At 47.6% G+C, this 26563-nt stretch overlaps 1 protein-coding gene across 2 annotated transcripts in view; it reads right to left on the reverse strand.

Moving 5' to 3' along the window:
- Window positions 1–426: 426 nt before the first annotated feature.
- The window catches only part of CELF6 (CUGBP Elav-like family member 6), a 30398-nt gene continuing 4261 nt past the window's right edge, over window positions 427–26563 (reverse strand). Inside the window, exons 3-13 of one of the 2 annotated variants that reach the window (XM_032417324.1) lie at window positions 17952–18000; window positions 7458–7586; window positions 7279–7358; window positions 6967–7110; window positions 6728–6860; window positions 6495–6641; window positions 6252–6314; window positions 5903–5983; window positions 5673–5816; window positions 4906–5061; window positions 427–4051 (exon numbers count right to left, since the gene is read on the reverse strand). In XM_032417324.1, coding sequence (XP_032273215.1) covers window positions 4934–5061; window positions 5673–5816; window positions 5903–5983; window positions 6252–6314; window positions 6495–6641; window positions 6728–6860; window positions 6967–7110; window positions 7279–7358; window positions 7458–7586; window positions 17952–18000 — 1098 coding nt within the window. In that variant the 3' untranslated portion in view covers window positions 427–4051; window positions 4906–4933. Of the gene's footprint in view, window positions 4052–4905; window positions 5062–5672; window positions 5817–5902; window positions 5984–6251; window positions 6315–6494; window positions 6645–6727; window positions 6861–6966; window positions 7111–7278; window positions 7359–7457; window positions 7587–17951; window positions 18001–26563 lie in introns of both variants that reach the window. The other variant, XM_032417323.1, reaches the window with a different exon arrangement.

A 26563-nucleotide genomic window follows, 5' to 3' on the forward strand; every position in this document is an offset into this window, starting at 1 on the left:
GTAATAATGGACCATGGCCAGGGGGCGGGGAACAGAGCAAGCTGCAGGTTGGCCAAAAGGAGTGCTTGTGTGGCTGTCTCACTCCTATCCTAAGCATCTCCTTGGGGCTGAGATGTAGGAGCAAGTACCACCCAGGGATTTTGACTATCTGGTCAGGGCTACTGGAGCATGAGCCGGCCAAGTGTTGAATAGATAATAGGTTTTTTTGGGGGGGGGGGGCACTGAGCAGATTAAGATTGACTTATCACCATAGACAGACCATTGTGGAAGCCATGAAGCTGAGGGGGAGGGGAACGGGCAAAGTGTGACCTATTGCTAAGAAACAGAAACCACAAGGGCCTGATCCAGGTTCAAGGACAAGGACTCAGCAAGATTCTTGAAGATGGTTCCTAGCTCACAGAGGGCCCAGGAATAAAAGCAATTGGTTTGAAAGGAATTGTATCACCAGAGAATCCTCACCCCTGGTATACATGGCTCTGGGAACGCATAATCTCTAAGGCAGTCTTTAAGGTGCGGTCCAAAACCATGTCCAAAGGGAAGAGGAATCCTTCAGTTCCAGAAGGAGCATCCTCTGAGGGATTTCCATAAAGGACAATGGATAATAGGAGATGCTTCCCAGTGGAAAGGACTAAGAGCAATCAGTTTTGTTAACCAAGAAACTCATTCCACAACCCAGAAAGATGTACTATATGCTATAGGTTAGTGACCATTGTTTTTTCTTCTCCCCTATTCCAAATGGAAGGTTTCTTTCTTTTAAAAAAATACTTATCCTATTTCCCCCTCCCATTTCATATTGGTTATGCAGGGGTAGCTAAATTGATCTTTTAGCCATAGATTGTAGAATCATAAGTTACATCCAGACCTGATGAAGAATTGCACATCACAAAAGGACCCTGGACTGAGAGTTCAGTAAAGCAATTGGACAGGATTCCATTTTGTCTCCCATTTTTGTTGCGCCTAGGATCATTTCACTGTTGGGCAAGCACATTTTTGAAATGTATGTTTGTCAAGAAAAATATAGGTAGCTGCTGGGCAATAAAGGGGTGGAATACAGTGGATGCATATTGCTTATTTACCCACCATCCCTTCCTTTGGGGACCCATTTCTCCCCTCCACACAATCCTGGTGAAGTTGTCAATTATGGTGGCCTACTCTTCCACCCTAGACATAGGCACATGTCCATTGTGGCCAAAGTCCTCCATAGGACTTTAGAGCTAGAACTAGTGAGGCCGACATATAGAAGGATGCAGAGCCAAGAAATGGGAGACATCATCAACTGAACCCCTAGATCCCGCCATGCACGAGGGCAGACCCATCCTTTGGTTTTTTGTTGTTTTGTTTTGCTTTTTGACCCATCCTTTGGTTTATCAATTGTGTAAGCCAATTAATTTCCTATTGGATTAAACATGTTTGAGTTGGGGTTTTGATACTTGCAACTGAGAGTCCAGACTGATACATGCACACACAACAGAGACACAAACACAATGTTGTTCAAACTCATTGGATATTGTACAAGTCTTGCATGGTCTTATTGGGGTCAGCAAATTTTTGTCTAAAGGACCAGATAAATATTTTAGTTTTGTGGGGGCACATATGGTCTCTATCTCATACTCATTGTTTCTTTGTTTTATTTTCACAACCCTTTAAAAAATGTAAAACCATTCTTAGTTTGTAGGCCATACAAAAACAGGTTGCAGGCCAGATCTGCCCACAGACCACAGTTTGCCAATGCCTGATCTAGACCCCGCCACCCTCTGCAGCATTGACACAGTCTGTCAGTCCCTAACCATGAAGCAAAATACTTTAAGTGCCATTTTGGTTCAAGTGTCTTGAAATGACTTGGTAATGAGTCAAGGTTCAGGGTAGAGATGTCTTCGTGCCCACTGTCTCCCACATAATTGGCACTGAATACATGGTAATCATTATTACTTCTTGGTAATAAAGATAACTTATCAAAATGGTGCAGCTGTCCAGACAGCTTTGTTCAAAGTCCCAGTGCATCCTTGAAGACCCTTCTCTCCTTCAGCTCCTTTACCAAAATCTTTCTCTGACCTCCGTTCCCAATCGAGTCTGAATGAGATACTCTTCTGCTTGTGATCGTAGACCCTGTGTGGCCTTCCGTCATAACTCCTGAATTGGTCTGTCCTTCCCGCTAACTCTGAGCATGTATAACGTGCCGGAGCCCTAGTTTCTAGCTCAGTGCTTAGCACCTAGCAGTGAAGGGCCTCTCTGCAACCATGGGAATATCTGTTTGAAGGCGCAGGTGCTCCACATGTCCACCTGTGTCCAGGGTGATGAGTCTATGTGTCAGCGTTGTGCCGCTGCAATGATGCCCTCAACACTGTTTCCTCTCTCGGTTGGAAGTAATTTGTTGATACGCATTACACCTTACCTGGTAAGGCCATTACCGTATCTACTTTTCATCCCATTCCCTCCAAAAATGAGTCAAAGACAGAGGAACAGGTGGGAACAAGTTTTCTTAGAAACTGTTATGAAGGAGGAACCCTCCAGCCCCCTCCCCCACATCCTTTCCTTTACTGTCTGATGTGATCGCAGATCAGAGGCCTCCAGCCTCAGCGACATCTGGGGATCAGACCGCTCACCACACAGCTGGGGCCCCATACTACTTTGATCCATGTCCGCGAGGTGGAGGGCAAATTCACCTCCTGGGAAAAATATGTGCAAGGCCCTGCAGGCCCAGGACAGGCTGACCTCATGGTGTTCTAAGCTGAATCTTTTGCCCATCTCACAGAAGCAGGCAGGAAGCACCACCATTGATCAGCTTTATATGGCACCCACTGAATACAACAGATAGACAAAGACAGACAGAGCACACACCACTTCTAAGCGGAACACTGCTCACCATCTAGAAGCACCTTGGATAAGCACATGTGAGACACTCTTGCATAGGAAAGATGTACTTTTTAAAGGAATGAAGAAGTATTTTGGCAAAACATCTACTTCCCTCCCAGGTCTTGGGTAAAGAGGGACCTCTAAATTCTGAAGCTTCTACATATTGGAAATGATCCCCTTCTCAATGGCAGTATATACAATAGCAAACCTTCCAAGTCTGTTGTCACAGCCCTCTACGTATATCCTGAATCTACTTTACAGGTGGGCAAACACAGACTTGGAGACAGAAGGTGGCCTGGAGCAAGGGGACACTGGGGCCGGCTCAAGGTGAGGGGAAACAGGAGGTGTCTCGGCTCAGCCAAAGGTAGGGCCTCTGTCTATCCAGGTTGGGAAGGGAAAGGCTGGGGTGGTTAAAACTCCCTCTTTCTTCCTGTCTGGGGAAGCAGTGTTTCCACGGGAAAGACTGTCAAGGACACTCCCACTGGCTAGTGAGCCCCTCAGGACAGCAAAGGCCAGGGCAGGCCAGAGCTCCTCCTGGCTTCAGGGATCTTCTCTGAGTTTGGGGATTGTGGGTTCCCTGCTTCCATAACTCTCTTTGTTGCCTGCATGGGAGCCTAGACCTTGAGTCCTTAATTATTTTAAAAAGGCGGAGGGGGGTGGCAATTTAAGAGGGAATGAGACACAGAACACTCTTTCCACAGCCTCCCTCTGCCTAGGCTGGGGCTTTTACGGGTCTCCTTCACCCTGTCTCCTAGGGATATTTAAAGGCAGCTTGTATGAGACTCTAGACTGTCTTTTTGTTTCTCTTGTGGTTTTTTTCTTTTGTTTTTCTGTTTCTTTCTTTTAATTTATATAGATATATTTATATTCTTAAAAAAGCAATAGTCCTTTGGTCCCTAAACTCTAAGGAATGATATGATTTTGAAAGAAGTAAATCTGGGCTTCCCTTGTGGAGAAGCCCTTGGCACCCCCAAGGCCCTCTGCTGGTTCCCCTAGACAGTCAATCCTCAGCCAGCCCCAGCTGCCTTGCCGGCCTGTGATCTAAGCCACAGGCACAGGACAACACACTTGATGAAAACAATCCCTAATGTGGCGCCGGCCTTGGGTCCGCTCCACCTCCCTCTGTGGCTGCTCGTTCAGGAAGGGCTGCTCAAGCATTTCTGTGCTTTTCCTTTCCTTTCTTCTCACTCTTCAGTTTCTGTTGTTGGGTATTTGTTGATAAGGAGAGAGGAAAGAGAAAATTAAAGGCAAAACTCATCCTGGAGGGCAAGACAAGAAGAGCGGCCTGCCCCAGCAGTGACATAGCAGGTGAGTGGCTTGACCTCTTCCTGAGGAGCAGGGGCAAGGCAGCAGCCTGATCCACTGAAGTGACCTTGGGGCCTCTTGGGAAGATGACCCCGACCCCACACCCTCCCCAAAGGGCTCCCTGGGGTAGCACCAGTGAGGCCGGACCACGTGGACCTCCGGAGACAGCAAATCTCTAGAAGGTGCAGGCAGCTGGCCCTGCCAGAAACTTAAGGGAGCTTGTCATCTCTCTCCCCATCACCCACCAGGAACCTGCAGATCCTGCTTCTTTAGCTTATTTGCTTGTCTCCTCATCTCCAGGTTCTCTGCCATCGGCCCAGCCCCTGCGTCTTCTCCCCTCTTTGCCTCAACTCCCCAATGGTTCCCTACCATCTTCAGGATAAAGTCCAAACTCACAAGCCTTCCCAAGTTTTCTAGCCTCATTCTCCACCCCCCTGCCCTTCCCCACACGCGGGTTCTCTACCCCCACGGCCCCCTGAGGCCATCTCAGAAGGAGAACTAACTGGTTAGATCTTGCCGTAACTGTCTCTCCCAGACTGTGGGGGCAGGACGTTGTCAAATTTATCCCTATCCTAGGACCGAAGGAGAAACACAAAGTCTCCAACTGGGGATTCCTCCTTAACTTCTGGCTCTTCTCTCCCAGACTTTTTCAGAGGTGGGTGCTCCTAACATTTCAAAAGGGACATCAAAGCTGACAGGGCCTCCGTCACTCAGGCCCCATCTGCCTGGGATCCACCATGGACTTACCTTTCTGTGGCTGGTCAGTGAGAGAAGATCAGTAAGGCCGATTGGCATCCTTGGGCCTCTTTAGCTGGACCTTGAGCCTCTTCATGCCAATTTGAAAGCCATTCATGGCCTGAATAGCTGTCTGGGCACTGGTTGGATTGTCAAAGCTAACAAACCCTAGGGGGTGTGGACAGAGAGATCAGCTGGGAATTCTGCCTGGCAGGGCCTCCGTTCTCTCTGACCAGCCCCCTCTGTCCCTGTCCCCTCAGGCCAGTGCCAAACATACGCCCCTCCAACCTCCATTGTTTGCACGTGCACACACACACACAAACACACACCCATACTTACGTAGGCAGATGGCCTAAGTTTCTTGGAAGGACAGGAGGCAATTCTGAAAGTGTGTGTTGGGGGTGGGGAGTGTGCTGCTTGGGGGGGTTGCCTGTTTTTCCCTGGCAGGGGTTGATTCTCTCCCTCTACAGCTCCCATTCTGGTCCTCTAAACTGCAGCTGGGGGTTGGAGGGGATCTCTGGCCTCCGATCCATCTTCCTGTCCTTCTAGACTCTTAAGCCTGACCTGGCTGAGCATCTTCCAGACACCTGACTTTCCCAGGTGAACCTGAAATAGACTTGTTCCTGGGCTGGGCTTAGCCAAGTCACTGGTTTGTGCGCCTGCTTTGTGCCATACACTCAGTTTCTGGGAGCCATTGACTTATGGATAGACAAGCTTAGGGTCTGCAGTGAATCTCAAAGTTAGGAGTGGGAGGGGTCCATGGACGGGGCTCAGCTCACCGAAACATTTGCTCTGGTTGGTGGCTCGGTCCACAAAGACTTTGGCAGAGACAACAGCTCCAAAGGGCAGGAATGTCTGTATGAGTTCTGCATCACCAAACTCCTGAGGCAGGTGATAGATGAAGAGGTTACAGCCTTCGGGGCCTGCAGGAACAGCAGCAGGCTGGCTCAGGGGAGGGACCCTGAGTCCAGCCCCACCAGGCCCTCATCTCCAGCCCCCTGTCCCTCACCTTCTCTTTGCTGCTGGGGCAGAGCTGAAGACTGCTGGGGAAAAGCTGTGCTCACTGGGGCATAGGCCGACGGGTAGGCTGCTGGAGACAGAGGTAGGAGTGCGCAGTGACCCCCAGAAGCCATCCCCCAAGCATTGCCCCATCTGCCTGGCCACCTTTGACCAATTCGGCCCAGTCCAAGTAACCCTCACCCCTTAGAGAGGTCGTTCTGGGCCCAGGGGTCGGGGGATAGGAGGGTCGACTCCTCAGAAGAGAGCCTAACCCCCGCCCCCCCCCGCCCCCCCGCAAATCTCCCTATTCCTTTCTGGGGCCCTTCAAACCCCCCAGGCCGCGTAGCGCCAAGTGAAACCTGCGTAGTGGTGCATCCCAGCGTAGGCCTGCTGCAGGGGGTCAGCCACGCCAGGGCTCTGGGCTGGGGAGAGAGGGGCGCGAGGCCCACGGTGAAGGCGGGCGGGCAGGGAGGTGGAGCGATGTTGTGAGAGGCAGCAGGGAAAGAGGAGTCCCTTCCCAAGGCCGTGGCCGCCTCCTCCCCGCCCCCCCCCCCCGCTCCCCACTCCATTTCGGGGAGATTTGGGCGGAGCGGAGGGCCCACCTGGGTAAGGGGAGAGCCCGTTATTGTAGAGAGTGTCAGAGCCCGGTTGCCCGTTGGTCTGGGGCGTCAGGGGGCCGAATCCATTGACCCCGATGGGCGCTGGCAGACCCGGAAGCGAGCCGGGGCCGCCGCCCGGCGGGGAGCTGGCTGCTGGGGGCGGAGGAGGTCGGAGAGTCAGGCCGCAGCCCTGCCCCGCGGGGTCCCAGCCGCCGCCCCGCCCCAGAGCGCAGTACCTGCGGCGGGCAATAGCGGCGCGGCTACCAGGCTGAAGGCCGCCACGTGCTGCATCTGGGCCGCCACTGCGGCCACCGGGCCTAGGCCCGGGCCCTGTGCCGCGGCCAGCAGGGCCGCCTGGTGCTGCAGGATCTTTGGGAGGGAAGAAGGGCGGGTATGTAGGACCCAGAGGCGGGCAGCTGTCCCGGCTCCCGACCTCGGGCCCGCGCGTCCCTGTCCCCTGGGGCCGGGCACCTACCGCGGTGGTGTAGGCTCCGCACGCCCCCAGCGGCAGCGGTGCCGGGTGGAAGGCGCCCAGCTGGCCGGCCATCTGCTGCATCCGCCGCAGCGCGCGCTCCCGGTCCGTGTCCGCCAGCTTGACCACGAGGCTGGATGAGGCGCCCTGAGTAGGGCAGGGGAGGCCGCCGTGACCAGTCCAGACCCCAGCCCTGGCCCTAGGCCAAGCGCTTTGCCCATCAGGCCCTTTGCTGGGGCACCGATCGCACATGGGGAGGAGAAGCCCGTCCCCACCCCACTGGCCTCACCCTGGGCCCCGGGTGCCCGCCCTCACCGCCATGGTCCGGCTGCCATGCAGACTCTGGATAGCTGCCTGAGCTTCCCCCTGACTCCCGAACTTCACAAAGGCACAGCCTGGGGCAGAATAGAAGGATTGGGTGGCTCAGGCCACAGGGGCCAAAGGGTCATGAGGCCCAGAATGAGGCAGGAAATCCCAGGGTCAGCTCAAGTCACCTTTACTGGTGCCATCAGGGCTCCGCAAGACGGTGCACTCCTCGATATGGCCAAAGGGCTGGAACAGGCGCCTGACGTCCTCCTCACCCTGCTGCTTCCCCAGCATCCCCACAAACAGCTTTCGGTCCTCTGGGGACAAATCCAGGAGTGATCTGGAGACCCTAAGTCCTCTTGGACTCCCCAGAGTAGCCAGAGGAGCTTAAGAAGGTAGCTCGCCCCAGTCCAGCTCTGGGAAGAGGTATAGGGAGTGAGAAGGCCCTGGGACTACAAGGTTGGGTTTCTTTGAGGAGCAGGATGATCTACAGACAGATCTGGAGGAAAAGAACTCAACCCAGATACACCATGAAAACCTGGGTCCTAGGGAAAAACAAGAAAGACTGATTGCTGCTCTTGTGGAAAGTGATTCGGGTGATACCTTTGGTTGGGTACAGTCCTGTATGCATCTTTTATGTTTGAGCTTTCTGTTCTGAAAGTTTGGGAAAGGCAATTGTGGACCATTTTAGCCCTATTCAGGGAGGGGGTTCTCAGAGAAGACCTTTGTATTCAGATTGGATTAGGAGAAAAGAAGCACACCCTTGCTAGTCAGGTTAATGGCAGTGACATCAATGCCCCTTCCTGCTCAAATCAAGGAGGGCTCTGGGCCAAAAAACAGCACAGAAAACAGTTGTCTCATCGTACTGCCTCATTCCCACATGTTGAGCACTGGAATGATGAATCTCTAAGCCTAGCACCAAACTCAACTTGGGTGCCCCTCCCAAAGGCCTAAAGAGGGCAGGAAGCTTGGATTCCTGAGCCTCCAACATTAGCATTTTCCTCCCTACACTTGCTAAGCCCTTGACCCCTTTCCTTAACTCCCACCTCCACCACCTCATTTCCTCACTGAGCTTCCACGGCCCTCACAGGCCTACTGCCTCCTTTCTGCCTTCCCTTGTGCTCCTGCCCTGATCCTTCCCCAGGTGTCCACACTACAGAAGGACAAGTTCTGCCTGTAGACTTGGATGGCCACCTGAGAACAAGTCTGATCCCTCCCTGTGTTCCCTCTTCCTCTGGGAATGTGTTCCTTGGAGAAAGCTAGAGAGTTGGGGCTGTAAACCAGGGCTTAGCTGCACATCTAGCAAGTCAGGCCTCAGGAGCACCATCCAGGAACCCAGGGTAGAGGGCTCAGGTCACAGGGCCTGCTGTCAAAGCCCTGTTCCTTTCTGCACCAACATAAATCTCTGAAATAGGATGTGGCTTCACGCAGGCAACATTAAGTGGGGAGATAAGGAGCGGGTGAGAATCTGGCTTCAGGTTTCACCTTCAGATCCTGGAGCCCAAGAAAACCCATCCCAAACTCCTTTACTCCTTGACAAGTTTGGCTAGGCCAGTGGGGATCCTTGGATCCTGAGTGCAAGGGAGACAAGGCTGGTGAGGGTCATAGACTGAAGCCTGGGTGTCAAAGAGAAGAAAGAATAGACTGCCTGGAGTTAGCAGTGGAGGGACTTTCCAGTAGGGTTATGTGTATGTCCATATTTTACCTGGATGGTGTGGGGTTCAGCTTAGGCTGCTTAGGGACCCTAAAGTGTCTGTCAATGCTGTGTCTGTGTGGAGGATGGGGGCTGTGGTTAAATGGGACAGGCAGAATATGTTTCAGCAGAATCCTGCCCCCTCTCCAGAGGATTACTGCCCAGTGATCCCAAGGGGGAAGGGATGTGTAATGTACTTGTGGCTGGAATCCTAGAGGAAGTGCCAACCTGATGTGGCGAGAGTATAATCGGTGAGTGTGCTTCACTTCTGGGAGCGTTAGCCACAGAAGAGTGCTTTTGGAACAGATCACAGGTTTCCCAACTGTTTTAAAAAGCTGTGGAATCTGCTGTTCTAACAAAAATATTAGGATGAAGCTCAAAAATGAGAGACGAGTAGAACTGCTCTGACTGAAACCAGAAAGGTGGGGAGTGGGGGTGGGGCTGAAGTTCCTTTTGCTTCATCTTCTCCTAGTATCCCCTAAAGGGGGTTGCAAGGAAAGTCCTTTAAAAACCACTGACCTAAAAGATAGTGAATAGAGTTCCACATGGTATAGGAAGAGGGATCTTAGATCACCCTCTTCAGGAAACCAAGAAGATAAAGAAAAAATTGCTTGATCAGTCTGCTAGTGGCTTTGCCTTGACATTGGAAGACAGGCCCCATTTGGTCAAGGAATCAAACGTCAGAAGACTGTGTCATTGTTCTGAGCTATGACACTAAAGCATGCCCATGTGTCTGTCAGAGGCCCAGGAGGGGCTAGAGAAGATCCTGTGGCCTCCAGAGTCCCAAGGCTTAAAGAGGGCTTCATAATACCCTAATTTATAGTGCAGCTGTGTCATTGGATAGGGTCTGCAAGATGGTGATGGCACCTAGGTAAGATATCCATGCCACAGGGACCAGCATCCAGGTAGCCCTAGGTAGGAAGAGAAATATCAAGACTGAGATGGAGACCCCAAGACAGGAAATAGGATTGTGTGGACAGTGGTCTGATCCTTTATCTGCCCTTCCTCTTGTTGGTCTTTCCTGTTGATGGTCGTTAGTTCAAGCTCATGCCACAGACCATGAAATTCTCTGATCCTTCTTTTCCAGTGCCAAGTCAAGAATTTTAATCTCCATGAGAAGTCACTGACCCTGTGGTCCTGGACTACTGGGCTATACAGGATTTGAAACTGAAATGAGGCTAGGGTAGAGGCTGGGCTCTATACTGCCTGTTTCACAGGTATCACCTTGAATGCTGGTATTCTCTTTGCCACTTTAAAGGGAGCTTGATGATGTTTGACAACAGGATGATCAAGGTCACAATGACCATGAGTTTCAGATGATCCTGAAATGGTGGGATAAGTTTCTCAGGAGACATGTCTAAGAGAAGTACAGACTAGACCTCCTAAGAGTAGCTCCCAAATATACAGCCCTGAAGGTTCTGAGGGCTGATCAGTGCCCCCAGAGAGAGATGATGATGGGATTTAGCCCAGGTAATTCAATTTCCTCTAGTTCAAACTCTACCAGTTTGGTAAAGAGAGGATTCTGTAAGAGGTGGGTCAGAAATTTCTGAATAAAATCATCCCCTGGGTGGTCGGTGGGTCCCCAGAAAGATGGAAATATCAAATAAGGAGGCTCAGTCTTCCTGGAGTGGAAGGAATTGGAAGATAGCATTAGTATGGAGTTGAGACATAGTTGGATAGAAACACAGTTGAATGGTATAACTGCATTCTCCTGTTGTCAACTAATGTATACTCCTTGCTCTTTTACCAAATGCTTTTTTGAACCCAAACCAAGTTGTTTGAGCCCCAGAGGCCCAGCTCCATAAAGCTGCCTTGTGCAACTGGTCATATAGGTCAGGAATTCTAATGCAGCAAATGATGGGATTCAGAGCTGAGTCAGAGTTAGTCCATTCCCTCTTCCTCAGGAAAGGCACCAAGATGCTGTTCAAGAAAGGAGGCTCTGCCTCAAGTTGGCTCAGAGGAATTCCTAAGGACCCCAAGTTTCTAGCTTCTAGGCCTCTCATACTCATTCACCTTCCTGTAGGTGGGATGTCATTATTGTAGGGACTGTGTAGGAACAAGGTTTCAGCATTGGGGTACCTACCACCAAATACATCCTAAAAATACTCATCTACCTTTCAGTCCAAATACCAACCCAGGAGATCCTGCTGGTGGCAGCATATGGAGCAAATAATCTTTCCCCTGATATTCTTAGTAATGACTCCAGCATAAGGAGCCAAGAAAGCCTGGGAAATTCAGTGAGGGCAAACAGAGTCTTCTGGCCTGATCTGATAAGCATCAAGAAGAGCTTAAATTCCAAAAAACCCCCCAACCAACCAACCAACCAAACAAACAAAAACAACCTTGTGAGAACTAATAAACAAATCCAGCAAAGTTGCAGAATACAAAATCAACAAACAAAATCGGTTGTGTAAAAATAGATAAACTGAACTACATAAAAATTTAAAACTTCTGTGCATCGAAGGACACAGAGTGAAAAGACAACCTACAGAATGGGAGAAAATATTTGCAAATCATATATGTGATAAGGGGGTAATATCCAGAATAAAGAGCTCCTATGACTCAAACAAACAAACAAACAAAAACCCCCAGAAATAATCCTATTAAAAAGTGAGCAAGGGGCTTAAATAAGCATTTATCCAAAGAAGATATACAAATGGCCAGTAAGCATATGCAAAGATGCTCAACATTACTAATCATTAAGGAAGTACAAATTAAAACCACAATGTAATATCACCTTACACCTATTAGGATGACTGTTGAAGAAAGAGAAAAAGAAGGAAGAGAAGGAGAGGAAGGAAAAGGAGGAAGAGGAGGAGAATATGGAGAAAAGGAGATGGAGCAGGAGGGGAAGAAGAAGAAGGAGAAGAAAGAAGAAGGAGAAGAAAAAGTAGAAGGAGGAGGAAAAGAAGGAGGAGGAGAAGGAGAAAATGGAAGAGGAGGGGAAGAAAAAGAAGGGGAAGAAAGAGAAGGAGAAGAAGAAGTAGAAGGAGGAGTAGGAGAAGTTGAAGGAGGAGAAGAAAAAGCAAGTGTTGGAAAGAATATGGAGAAATTGAAACCTTTGTGCACTGCTGGTGGGAATGTATAGCCACTATGGAAAACAGGATAGCAATTCCCTCCAAAATTAAAAATAGGATTATCATATGATCCAGCAATACCAGTTCTGGGTATTATAACCAAAAGAATTGAAAGCAGAGTCTCAAAGAGGTATTTGTACACTCATGTTCACAGTAGCATTATCCACAACAGTTAAAAGGTGGGTGCAACCCAAATGTCTTTCAACCAGTGAATGGATAAACAAAATGTGGTACATACATACAATGGGATATTATTCAGCCTTTAAAAGGCAGGAAAATCTGACGCAAGCTACAACATGGGTGAACCTTGAGGATATCATGCTAAGTGAAATCAGCCAGTGACAAAAAGACAAACACTGTATGATTTCACTTATATGAGGTATTTAGAGAAGTCAAATTCATAAAAACAGAGCAGAATGAGGGTTACCGGGGCTGGGGGCGGGGAAGGGAATTATTTAATGGGTACAGATTTTGAGTTTTGTAAGAGGAAGAAATTCTGGAGATAGGTTGCTCAACAATGTAAATATACTTAACGCTACTGAACTGTACACTTAAAAATGGTACAGGTGATAAAATTTATGTTATTCCTATCTTACATAATTTTTAAAAATGAAGAATGACTTTAAGGAGGGCTGAAAAATAGGTACATAGACCAAGGAAGAACAGAGGCTCTATTTTCCCTTCATCCTGATCCAGGAGAACCAGGAAGTAAGGAAGAATGGTAGACCACGCCTGAGATTCCAGGTCCCCCCGAGAAAAAAGAATCTCAGCCTCCAGATTTCATTTTCCCTTTGCAGGCTGCATACCTGTACCGGAAGGGCTTGTCAGAGGATTAGCCGATGCCGTCACCTAAAAGTGTTAACAATCAGCTTTGGGTGATCTGCTCTGAGTCAGGCTGAAGGAAAGTACCTCCCTTTACCTTCAGAGGTAGAATTAATTTCAGGAAGTGAAACCTTAACTTGAGTAGTCTTTAAGCAGTACTGTGAAACTTATCCAGTCAGGTCTTCACTGGAAGAATACTTTTTAGAATTAAGTAAGTATAAGGATCAAAGACAGATATGAGTGTTGACGGACCAGCAGAACAGTTGTAGCTAAGATCCATATCTGATTTAGGTCAGAGAATATGCCCCAGGATTATGAAATTCTGAAAATTCTAGCTCAAAATTTAACTTTAACTCAAAGTTTAGTTGTTAAACACTGAATGAAGTAGAATCCTGGATAAAATTTGGAAACCAGGGCACCTGGGTGGCTCAGTTGTTAAGCGTCTGGGGTCCCAGGGTCCTGGGATCGAGCCCCGCATTGGGCTCCCTGCTCTGCGGGAAGCCTGCTTCTACGTCTCTCACTCCCCCTGCTTGTGTTCCTTCTCTCGCTGTGTCTCTCTCTGTCAAATAAATAAATAAAATCTTAAAAAAAAAAATTTGGAAACCATGGCTCACCTAGTTCGATAATTACATATATTTATTATTATTCAAAATCCAATCTGATATTTAAACAAAACCATGTAAATTCAGTTAGAAATTACCTAAACAATTAATTAAAGGACGGTGATAGGAGGGTTGATGTGATAACAGATAATTGGTCTCTTCAGTTAAGCCAAACTTCAAGATTAAAAAAGAGATGCCTCACTTCAGAGAATATTTTTAAAGTTTAAAAAAACTAATGTGGAAAGAGTGCATAGGTTGATTACTTAACCTATATCTGTACCTCAGGCATCCTGGAAACATAAATATGTGCTTGGTAAAAAAATACCGCCAAAGTTGGAGAGTAGAACAAGCGGAGCAATCACTATTATGATTTATGAATTTATTGATTTTATGTTATGAAATTTGAAAGAGAGGAAAAAATATACAGGAGTTTCAATGATTTTGAAGATTTTGCCTTAGGACTAAAAAATACTTTTCCTATAAGATTGGTACCCACAAATAAACTTATTTTTTGTGCTTCCATAGTAGAGATCATGTAACTTAGGGAAAACCAACCACAGCCTCCATGCTGAACAGCAAGTAAAATAGACTTATTTAGTGACCACTGTCTGAAGGATTTAGGGATCCCTAGCTCTGACCTCATACAATTTGATGTTAACATTTTGAAATACACAACCCTTGAATTTTTATCCGGGGCAGACATTTTAATGTTTACATTCAAATAAATCCAAATGCTGAGGAGAAATGTTTCTGGCACTATGTGCCTTTACTATAATTATGATATCATTTTGTTTTGGAAAATTAGGGTGCATTTTCCTTTAAGAATACCGCTCAATGCCACAGGATGTAAAATACAGGCAGAGTACAAAGTACAGGAACAGCATGGAGAATTTATGGGAACAGGCTGAGATCATGAAAAGGCTGCTACAACATAGTCCATGAAGACGTGGACGCACAACTAACACTCTGAGTATCATCAAGGTTACAGAGGATGGTCATGGAAGAAGAGGACCCCAGAACCTTCTATCAGGCAGATCCTGTTGTGTTGCTACTATTATTACATCGTAAGCATTGAATGTACAAGTGTTACCAATAATTTCTAAAAGTAATACAACATACAGTGTGTTTAAAACATAGGCTATTTCAACCATAAACCTCATGTCTATTGATTAAAGGTAAGAGAAATACTACTCTGTTGCATTGGCATCAAAATTCAAGGGAGAGAATGTAAAGTAACTATTTTCGTTAAAAAGCTCATGTGTGCACAATAGATTCTTCCTATATGCAGATGGGAAGAAATGGAAGTCTTTGGGCCAAAGAAGCAAAACTGGTAAGTTAGGTTAAGTTCTCGCGGTGCTGGTGAACTTTTAAAAGTGGAATCAGTTGCCAACAGTTAATATAATTAAAATGTAAATTGTAATTAAATCATGACAGTCTCATCCATTTAAATTTACCTACCTGGCTCCTGTAGCATTTGAGTTGGAGATCCCTGTTTTGTGGGGCGGGGGGTGGGGGGGTGGGGTGGGAGTCTAATAATCCCTTCCAGAAGAAAATGGTGGAATCTTGGAAGATTATACTGTTTGCCTTGACACTGTTTGGATTATGTCTGTATTGATACCAGTATTCTTAAAAGATATAGAAATCATTATTAATCAACTGTAAACTAAGGGATTTAATTTCAGGAATAATAAAAACATATGCAAGCATATAGGCTTAAATATATTAGGACAGGTGTGACCATTAACTCTGAAGGTTTATTGAATGTTTGGGATCACAGAGATAAGATTTGAATAGGGCAAGCTGTTCTACACTGGTGTTAAATGTTACATTTCAAAAGCAAAATTCAATACCATTTTAAAAGCTGAGTTTCCAAAGCATTAGTTTGTGTTAAAATTCAGTAGAAAGCTGAACTCACTTTAGAAGAAACATTGAAGAAAAGGAACACATTTTGATTAGTAACAAGATTATCTAACACAGATCAGTTGGTACTTAAATACTTAGAAATTGTAAAGTCCCAACTGTTTTTGCAAGACTTATTACATATGCCTCCTCTCTCCTGAAAATGTAGCAGGGAACATTTGGTGACTCTGAGTGGGAGCAGGGAAGAATTGAGAGATCTGGTCATCTAAATCTGCAAGAAGGATTATTTATGGATGCCTTTGGAGTATATACTCATTAAGAGCCATCACTTGTCAAGAAATACCTGTGCACCACATAACTACTAGAATTATGAATCGTACTGCCAGGCAGACCTCTTTTCAACTAGATTTGCTTTTCCTGCTCTCTTGAGCTGCTCTGAATCTGAACAGGTGTGTATAGGTGGGCTGCCACAGGTACAGAATTTGGCAGTGACGTGACAACTGAAAACTCTGTGCAAAAAGGGGAGGAAAATGATAAAACTTAGGCTGATGCCACTGTATGGGGCCCAGATGATGAGGACATATGGACCAGACCAAGCAGAAGCATCATCAGAAGCATCCTTTGGAGAGCTGCCCTCACCCCAGCAAGATGTATTGGACTCCAAACGGTAAGAGTGCCCCCAGCACTGTGGACTTAGTTCCTGAACCAGATCCGAGTTGCATCATGTTCTGAACTCTGTGCATGCTATTCCTTGTGCCTAAGAACTTGCTCCCTCTCCCCTACTTTCTCTATTTGACTAGTTCTTGTTCATCCTTGAGATCTCAGCTTGAATATTACTACCTCTGGGAATCCACCTTGACCTCCCCGACTAAGATAGATGCCCCCTTGTTATTGTGCCCACAGTCCCTCCAGGACTTGAAAAGCACTGATCACACTGAATAGTAACCCCTTGTTTACTATCCCCTTATAGCTCCAGAGCTCAATGAGGCCAGATGCCAGGCCTGCCTTGCTCACATCTCTATTCCTAATGTGGAATAATTTACTCAGAAGATGCTGGTTGGATGGTGGAATAAACTACAGCTCAACCCGTCTGCTTCTTGGCTCACTCACATACTCTAAACTGGCCTCTGAGCTGTGGGAGTAGTTAATGTTTGTGGACAAGGCTTAGAAGATGACCAACAATGGCCAACAATGGCCTTGATGCCTAACAGAGCTTCCCAAAAGGCAGAAATTCTTGGGACGAGTGAACCAGAGGTTCCATATGGAGGCTGGAACTTCTCAAAAACCTGTCTGGAGGGGCGCCTGGGTGTCTCAGTCATTAAGTGTCTGCCTTCGGCTCAGGTCATGATCCCAGGGTCCTGGGATTGAGCCCCGCATCGGGCTCCCTGCTCAGCGGGAAGCCTGCTTCTCCCTCTCACACTCCCCTTGTTTGTGTTCCCTCTCTCGCTCTCTCTCTCTCTGTCAAATAAATAAATAAAATCTTAAAAAAAAAAAAACCTGTCTGGAAAGAATGAAGTTGGAAAGGAGGATACATATGTGAAGGGAAGGAGATACCTCCTTGGAAATATCTCTTCAAGGCAAAGTAGAACTGATAATATCTTGACCTCAAATTGAGAATCAGAGACCAGAGGTCAGATAATCTAAAAGGATAAAGGAAGGATTTCATGGAGGGAAGAACTCCACAATGGACCCATGAAGCTACCAGAGCCCCTTGTAAGTGCAGACAGGGAGCATGAAGTCTGAGAGGATGTGCAGAATTAGTAGGAGTTAATAAAGGCCTGTCAACAGGGTTCCATTCTCTCCCTGATCCGTGGGCAGCTTCTTCCACCTAACAACACCATGACTGATCTTGGGTAAGGCAGGGAGAGAATCTTATCCAAGGGAGAGAGTCAGCAGACATCAGGGCTATAGGCAGATATCCTGGAATGATATAAGACCCAAGGGTGAGAAAGACACCAAAGAACTGACACCAGAAGCTAGCATCACTTTTCCAGTATGGAAGCTGGCTGGAATGTAGCTGGTTGTCAAAAAGCACAGACTTTCTACCCCTCCTGTTGTTAAGAAGCATTGGTCTTTCTGCACCAGGAAAGAGTGCTGCTAAAAAAAAAACCTTCAAAGACTTGCCATGGTCCTCAGTATAGAGTCAAATTCCTTCACATGGCCTGCAAATTCTGTCTTACCAGACTCATCTTTTACCGCAAGTAAACAGGCAATTGCAGTGAAGAAATGAGTGGCCCCAGTGCAGAGTGGACTGGGTCCTCTCTGATCAGAAGAATATGAAAAAAGAGAATAATTCCAGCCTGGTTTTTCAAACAAATCTGGAAGTTCCACTTGAAAAAACAGGAATGAACTCTCTCCAGGGCAAGGTGACAAGAGCCCCCTTCTTTATCTCCAGCATCTTCTTAGGCTGTTCCTGCTTCTTTTGAGTCTAGGGACCTTGGGACCCCATCCCTCCTCAGTCTGAGCTGGGAAGACTGAGCTGTTTCTGGTGCTGAGCAACTCTGGGACCCACTTTCCCCCAACCCAAGGAAGCTCTACTAATAAACCATGGGTAGGACTGACTCAAGGAGTAGGCCCACCATCCCCTACATGGGTGATACCCTGAGGTTTGTCACATAGGGAAGTTACCTCCTCGGCCCTCACTGGCAGCCGGCTTCACTTGGATCGGACGATTCATCTGAAAGACATTGGACCAACACACCCAGTCAGCATGACTGCCTGGTCCTGGCACCCTGCTTCTCTTCCCCTGGATGCATCAGGATCTAAGCCCTGGCCCCTTCGAACTCTGTACTCCACCTCTCTCATGATGGACTATAGATTTTCTCCAAGATTCTTCCTTAAACTAGGGAATTCAGAAGGTGCTGAAACCCAAAGGGTGGGGTGATAGGAAGCTTGGTGGCAAGCCAGGATGGACCGTGATGGCTAAAGAGATTCTGCTTTGGGCTCTGGCCTGGGACTACGTGAGGCCTGTCCCTCTGGCTCCTGGACCTCCTTAAAGGCTTTGGGTAAGGAGTTGGGTGGGAGGGTGGAATGGATACTGAAGATTTGTGTTTTGTTCTAAAACTGAGAATATAATTCTATATGTCATTTAGATTAAACAATCTGGGAATCAGACTTAGCGCTGTCTAGCCCAACTCTGCCTTTTCATGGTTGTATGACTTCAAGTAAGCCACCCTCTCTCAGAGTCAGCTTGTTAAATGGGGGAAAACCTTCCCCAGCTTCTGTGTCGCCACAGTTTCTACACTCACCCCCTCAGTTCCCTCCCTGAGCCCCTCTTCCCTTGAGGATGCTGGCATTCTCCAGTGCACTAACCTTGGCCCTGCTCATCCCGCTGTTCCCATTCTTCCTGGATAGTCTCGCCCACACCCACAGCCTCAGCTACCATCCCCACAGGGCTGACTCAGAGCTCTGCATCCCCAGCCCACACCTCCCTCTTGAGCTTCAGACCCATGTACCCAGCTACTTGCTGGACATCGTGACTAGAAAGTCCCACTGGCACCTTCCACTCAACACACCCACACCAGAGCTTATCTTTTTGCCCGGACCTGATCCTTCCAGTCATCCAAGCTAGAAACCTGGAAAACAGCTTGACTCTTCCCTTTATCCCCTCCCCCACCAACCGATTTCACCTTCTAATTCATGGGTTCCCTGATCAGGGGTGGATAAGAATCACCTGGGAACCATACCAGACTCTCAAGTTGGGGGATTGTATAATTTGCAAAAGCTCCTAGGTGATTTCGACATACACCCCCACACATTCCCATCCCCCAACCACCCTGAGAGAATTCATGATTGAATCCCCATCTCACCTTCCTCTCATGGGTGTTGTGGGGATCACATGAGATATTGGGGACGCAAAAGATCTTTGTAAACTGCCAAGAGCTGGGTGCGTAGGATGTGAGGAATTATTGTTGGGGGCAGACAGCTGAGTGCCGGGAGGAAAGAACAGCGGCCTTCCCGTTCATGGAGGAAGGGGTACTGATGCCCATCTGGCCTGAGAAGGTGATGATCTGACCCCCTCCCTTCAGGAAATGCACTGTTTCTGCACCAATCAGGGCCACTCCATCCTCTACCAATGTGCTCGTTGCCGAGACAACAGGCAGCTTCCTGTTACCATAGCCACAAGTGCTACCCAGTAACCATGGTAACGCCCTGGCAGTCACAGTTGAGCAATTTCCTTTGGATCAAATTTGGGGGTGGAGGAGTGGGGAGGGCTTATTAAAAAAAAAAAAAAGGAAAGGAAAAGAAGGAAAGGAAAGGAAAGGAAAGGAAAGGAAAAGAGGCCAAGCCTGAACCAGCACAATCCCCCTCCCACCCAGGGCTCAGGATCTTATACGCTCTGACACACCCACCCGCTGGTGGTGGAGCCCCTGCCGTGTACCAGGTTTTGGGTGGGGGCCGAGACACCGACAGGACTCAGGCTGCAGTCTAGAGGGGATGACAGATCAATCCAAGCAGATCAGGGCGAGCTGGACAGGTCTGGATTGGCGGGGACCAGGGACCAGGAGGAACGGGAACCGTCCCTGGGCATGGCCACCTGTGATTGTGGAGGAGAGACCAAGAGACAGAGCCATGGAGAGAAGAGAAACAAGTAGAGATGAAGAGACACAAGAAGACAGAAATGATGAGAGAAAGAGACAGACTCAGAAAGGGGCAAGAAAAGAGAGAAATACTGGTGGATATGGGAAGGAAACGAAGGGATAAGGGGTCAGGAAGGAAAGGCAGGGAGGAGTATGACAGGGGAGAAGGAGAGAGGGGTAGAAGCCTGGGGTGGGGTGCAGTGAGGGTGAGCAAGACCATCATTATTTTATTAGTTCTTAAATAGATCCTGAGAATTTCTCCCTGGAACCTAGAGTGACAAGCACATGTGACAGCAGTGGTTTCCATGGCAGCTGCCTCCCCGGCTGGGTTTCTGGAGAGATGGAGCTCATCAGTGCTCTGGGGGACGCCCCTTTCCCCCTCCCCCGCTCTCTCACTCTTGAATGGAGAGTGGGTATTAGGTGGTATATACATGTTCCATAGATCTGGCAGAGTCCAAGCCTCAGAGTCTGGGCACCTAAGCTTTCCACCACTCGGACATGCTGCCTGCATTTCCTGAACTCTGTGAAGAGCCCCAGGCTGGGCCCTTCATTGGAGACAGCAATGACCCTTGAGATCCTGTCCTCGATGACTTATAGAGTGGAAGATAATGCCACCATTTCCTAAGAGCCATTATGCACCAGGCCCTTTCTGGGACACTTTACATACATTGTCTCTAAATTCCTTCCAACTGCTCTGCAAGGTAATACCATTGTCCCTGTAGTATAGATGGGAAAGCTGAGGCTGAGGGAGGTTAAATCACTTGTCTGAGATCACAGGATGGGTAAGTGGTTGAGCTGGGATTTGTCCCCAGGTCTGTCTGATGCTGAAGACCATGTTTTTGCATTGTGCTGCTCAACTCCATTCTTAAGACATAAACACAAGCAATGAGGCATAGCGTGACCAGGGCCTTAGGAGGAGTGCAAAGTAGAGTGCTGTAGGAGAGGCTGACTCCACTGGAGAGGTTGACACAGGGAAAGCTTCACAGAGGAGGCAAAGTTTGACCTAGGCCTTGCAGGACTGGGGTCATTGGGCCATGTGGAGATAATGGGAGTGATAGAGCTGGAGGCTGAACACTCCAGATGGCTGGGGGGTGGAAAGGGAGCTGCAAGTCTGCAGGAGCAAGGATTCTGGTAAGTACCTGGCGCGGAGGTAGCCAGGGTAGAGCAAATTGCTTCTGAGTCATATAGATGTGGATTTAAATTGTGGCTCCATCACTGGCAACTTCTCTAAGGTCTTTGAGCCTCAGTATCCACATTAGTAAAAGAGGGAATCATGATCCAACCTGCAGTGTTGTGTGGTGTTTGTTTGTTTGTTTCTTTTTAATGGAAGGGTGTAAAACTAAAAGGTAGCCAATGACCAGATTGGGGCAGATTGTGAAAACCACAACAAGAAATTTTGGCTTTGTTACATTTCAAAGGCAATAGGGATCCAGGGAAGGATATTAAGTGGGGAAAGATCCCATGAGCTGTCACTATGCAGAAAAAAAGATTGGAAAGGGAAAGGTTAGAGGTGGGAAGATCAATGATACAGGTAAGTGGTGAGGGTGACCTGGACCAGGGCAGAAGGAAATGGACAGATTCAAGAGATGTTTAGGATGAATTAACTGGACTAAAGTTCTATTGGATGTGGGAACTGAGGGAGAGAAGGAAATATTGGCTGACTTCTAGGTTTATGGCTTAGGTGTTGAGGAAGTTGGCAGTTTGGGAGTTTGGAGATGCAGGGAAGGTCCCAGGGGAGGAGCCCAAGAGGATGAGGACAGAGTTGGGGAGAGTGGTTCTTCTTTGGTCCCCACTGGAAAGTGGTTAGGGAGGACACCTGGGATTTAGGTATACTCTGTGTGACTGGAGGAGAAAGAGAGCTGGCTGCATGAACTGCCTAAGCGACACTACCCTGCCTCGTTCTTGCCACAGCCAGGGGAAGGATGTGGAAGTAGGGTGAGGTAATCACAGTTCCGCCTTGAGGAAAAGAGGGCATTGCATCCTTGGCCAAGAATTTGTCATGGGACCTCAGGTGAGCTCCTGCCCTTGGCTGAGTACCTATTCCCTTGAGAGTTTCCCAGGTAGCGTCCAGGCCCACGTCTGCTTCAGGGCCCAGACCTGCCAGGGAAATCAAGGGAGAGAATGTCAGAAAGAGGAGAGAACCTATTCCAGGCGGTGGAATGGGGCAGTTTGGAGGCAGCACAGACATGTATGAGGCCCTGGTACTTTGGCTCCCGTGAGCAGAAGGGAAGGCAAGGCCCTACCCCTTTTCCCTGCTTGACTTGCCTAAAATTCCTGCTTTGGGCTCAGCCTTGCCCTCTTCAGACAATTCTGATTTGATGTCAACTATTCCTTACACTTAGCACTTGTGCCCTCAACCTCTTACCCCCCTTATGGAAAGAATACTTATCAGGATTACTGGTGGGTCTAAGAGAGGTGTCATGGATGCAGGGAAGAGAGAGGCAGAGAAAAAGCAAACTTCACAATTTTCAGCTCTCTGTTCTACCTCACCCTCTCTTCTAATCCAATCCACTGCCAAGTCCCACTAGTTCTAGCATGTATATGGATATCCTAAATAGCTCTTAAGTCTATCCTCTCCTCCCCATTCCTGCCCTATCCCCAGCTCTAGGCCAGCATCATCATTCAGCTGCACTCAAGCAACAGTGTCCTAAAGGATCATCTGCCTCCAGTGTTCCTTTCTCTCTAACCCAACCATCATACTATAGCTGGAATGAACTTTTAAAACCAGTCCCTCACTCTTCCCTGATTAAAATCCACCCATGGTTCCCCATTGCAAGGCTCCCAATAAAGCCCAAGATCCTAAGACTGGCAGTCCAAACGTGTGAGTCCTGCCTCCCTTGCTGCCCCAAATACATAATACTCTCCATTCACATGGAGCCTTGGCTGTCTTCATTGGACACCTTTCCTGCCAGTTCTCACACTGTACCCAGAATTCCAGAAACTGCCTTGTCTTTTAGCTTTCTAGACCCTCAAATGTGATGAAATACGGTCATAATTGGGCTCAGGTAGCATTTCCTCTGCAAAGCATCTCCTCTCTCTCTACTCTTGATGCTTCTTTTATGTGTCCAGGTGTAAACTGCACTGAGATGCAATGAGTTATTTTTGGCCTGGAAAAAGCTCCTTGAGGGCAAAGGTTCTGATTTACTCACTAGGCAGCTGCTAGCACATACAGTGCCTTTGTGTGAGTTACAAAAAGGCACTCCCCCAACTCTGTGGATGAATTAGAAAAAAATGTGCCTCTTCCTTTGGGCTGACACAGCCCTGTGATAATGTTCATGGCTTGGCCAATAGAGCATGGCTGAATTTTAGCTCCCACTTGCCCTTTCCACACAGCTGTTTTGTGCAGGGCACAACCTGCAAAAGCAAATGCACTGAATCGTCTGTCTCCTTCACAGTGTTTGAAGGGATGAATGCCCAAGGGAAAGGAGGTCATGAGCAGGGAGAGAGACAAGTAGGGGGGCACTCTCTGGGCTAAGGTTGGGCCCACCTTCTTTAGGTAGATTCTGGAGCCTAAAATGAGGCTGTAAGAAGTAGCTTCAGCTTTATGGAGAAGAAGCTACAGAAGATGGGACAGACCATTGAGGTTTAAGGAAGTCCTGAGTAGGGAGCCAAGTTTTGATAGGTAACAGAAATTAGCAGGTACTTGTGGAGGGAAGTCAAAGGGAGGTCCCAGCCCAGTAGATACTATGAAATTGTCCCTAGGGGGTTCAGGCTTTCTCTTGGGGGAGACTCAACCTTTCCTGCTCTCAGAGTGACAGTCCTGCCTGTCTCTAGTAGGAGCCCAGATTCAAGTCTTTCCCTGCTTCTCCAGCAGATGGCAGCTGTGCCCAGGACCCAGTGCCTACAGGGAGCTGGACACCCTCCTCCCTTCATGCTGGTGGGCCTGAGGCCAGGTGACTAAAGCTGCTGCTGCCCCTGGCAGGCCCAGAGGAAAGACTGATGGCACGGACATTGCTTGGCTGGCCAACAGAGCCATTGATTTTCATTTAGGAGAATAATTAAATATTAATTTTCACTTTGTTAAGCTGGAAAGGGTGAATAAAGCCATCCTGGTAGTACAAAGCCAGGCCATGTTGGAAGCCTGCGGATGAAAGGGTGGGAGAGGGCAGATGTACCCAGTCATGATCCCCTCCAGAACCTTAGACCCCTGTCTGCCACCAGCTTGGCACAGGTAATAGTGTAGTGGTTAAGTGAATAAGTTCTGGAGCCAGACTACCTGGATCTTCCCAGATCTTCCTACTAGTAGCTACATAATCTTGGGCAAGTCACTTGTTTCCTTTGACTGAATTTCCTCATCTGTAAAATGGGAAGGCCAATAATACCTTCTTCATAGAGGAATAAATGACTTTGAACATGCAAAATACTAGGAACACTGTCTGGAATCAACAAATGCTAGTTATTATTCTCTTTTCTCCTTCAGAAATTATTCCACTGGTCTAGAGCTTCACAACTCTTATCTCAGGTGCCTTCAGCCTCATACAGTCCTCCCTTTGTGGAGCCCTGTGGCTGGTTGAAGAGGGTTTTGCTTTTTTTTTTTAAAAAGATTTTATTTATTTATTTGACAGAGAGAAAGCACAAGTAGGCAGAGAGGCAGGCAGAGGGAGAGGGAGAAGCAGACTCGCCACCGAGCAGGGAGCCTGACGCGGGGCTCGATCTCAGGACCCTGGGATCATGACCTGAGCCGAAGGCAGCCACTCAACCGACTGAGCCACCCAGGCGCCCCCCCCCTTTTTTTTAATTCGAAAGTTCATTTTAATTTTTTCAGGGCTTCTATTTGCTATCAGGATGAAGTCCAAATCCCACAGCCTGGCATCCAAAGTTTCCTCTTCCACCACTGCCCTCTGGTGGATCTTCTCTCTGGCCTGGCCCATGCTCACACGGGCCCTCCTCCACACTCCCAACCCCATTTCACACCCATCTTGTTCCTTCTGTCTCTGCACCTTTACCATGCTGTTTCCCACATGGAATGTTACAGTTTGTCTCAGTGCCTTTCAGTTTTAGCAGCAGAAGTCATTTACTCCCATGGCTGGATGAGTAATAACTTCTACTACTACCCCTACGAATGCTGCTGTTACTATTACTACTACTACCACCACAAGCTAACCCATATTGAGTGCTTGTTTTCTACCAAGAACTGTGCCAAGTACTTTATGTAAGTTAGTTCATTTAATTATTATAACAATTCTATGAATTCGGTTTTACATAGGAGGATGCTTAGGCTTAGAAGTAAAGACTTGCCATAGGCCATACACAGAGTTAGTGAGTGGTAGGGCCTGGATCCACACCCAGGTCTGTCTGACTCCAGAGCCTATACACAGAGACTTGGTGAGGGTTAATACATTGGTGTTACTTGACGCTGAGTCTTCAAGCGTGAGGCTCAAGATGCTTCAATTACTGGGATTGGTCCTACGAGCTGATGGTCTACTAACAGCTTGATCAGCTCTAGGCAAAGCTTGTGCCATTGCTGGACAGCTTCAATTCAGAAAAGTGATATCTTTATACTGAGCTGAAATTAGAGTGTCTGTTCTTTATACCCACTGATCCTGATCCTGCCCTCTAGAGCCACCCATGGAAAACCAAATCCCTCTTCAGAATCTGAAGGTGGTTGCCCCCACCCCAACAGTAATATTTATTGAGATCTTACTCTGTGCCAGGTACTTGCTAAGCCTCAGTTAATCCTCATGATAGCCCAATGAGCTCTTAGTATAACCCACTCCTTATAGATGAGGAAATTGAAGCTCAAGAGTCTAAGTAATGTATCTGGAGACACAAAACTTAAATGACAAAACTGGGATTCAAATCTAGATTTGTGAGAATCAAAAAGTAGTATTTTTAATCATCACATTGTGATGCCTCCCTATTAAAGCTCCCATTAAACCCTATCTTCTCCAGCCAAATATCTCCAATTTCTTCAAACCATCATCCATGACATATTTTATGTCCCTATCCCATCCTTTTCACTTTCTGATAGGCTAATGATCCTCTTAAGTCTGAAGTTTAAAACTGGATATAGTCCCAGGCTTGGCCTGCTCAGGGCATTTGAATAGTGCTTTTGTTGTAGACACATCACTCCTTTGACAAGAGAAAATGAGGCTCTGTTGTACGATTTGCTCTTGGTGAACCCACACTAGTTCCTAACAGTCACCATTCTCTTCCTGTCACATGGTCCATAGGTCCCACTTTGCTTTTTGTCCAGTGATTAGCCATTAGCTAAGGCCATACCAGGTGCCATTGATATATAATGGCCTAACTGCACACATATAATCAGGTCCTCCTAGCTTTAACCAAGTGTTTGGGGGAAAGCAATCTTGGTGAGTCAAGGCACCAAAAAAAAAAAAAAAAAAAAAAAAATTACAGGAAGAGGACAGAGAGAAGTGCTATAAAGGACCCTAGAACTGGAAAAAATAGGATACCAGCCCAGCAGAGTCTCTACCCCATGTATCTGCATATATTCTCACACCAGGGACAAATGATACATTAAGCCATGATTTTAGCCAAGGCTGACAAATTCTAGCATAGCCCACAACACTGACACCTCTCTGAAAAGATACGGTGGAACACTTGGCCCAAGTGTTAAGCCCATTTCTTTGAGCCAGAAGACTAAATATAACAAAGAACCTATAGCTGTTCAGGGCACAGGTAAGCCAACTCTTAGAAAGG

The sequence above is a fragment of the Phoca vitulina genome, unplaced genomic scaffold (genome assembly GCF_004348235.1).
Source record: "Phoca vitulina isolate PV1807 unplaced genomic scaffold, GSC_HSeal_1.0 scaffold20, whole genome shotgun sequence".
Lineage (NCBI taxonomy): Eukaryota > Metazoa > Chordata > Mammalia > Carnivora > Phocidae > Phoca > Phoca vitulina.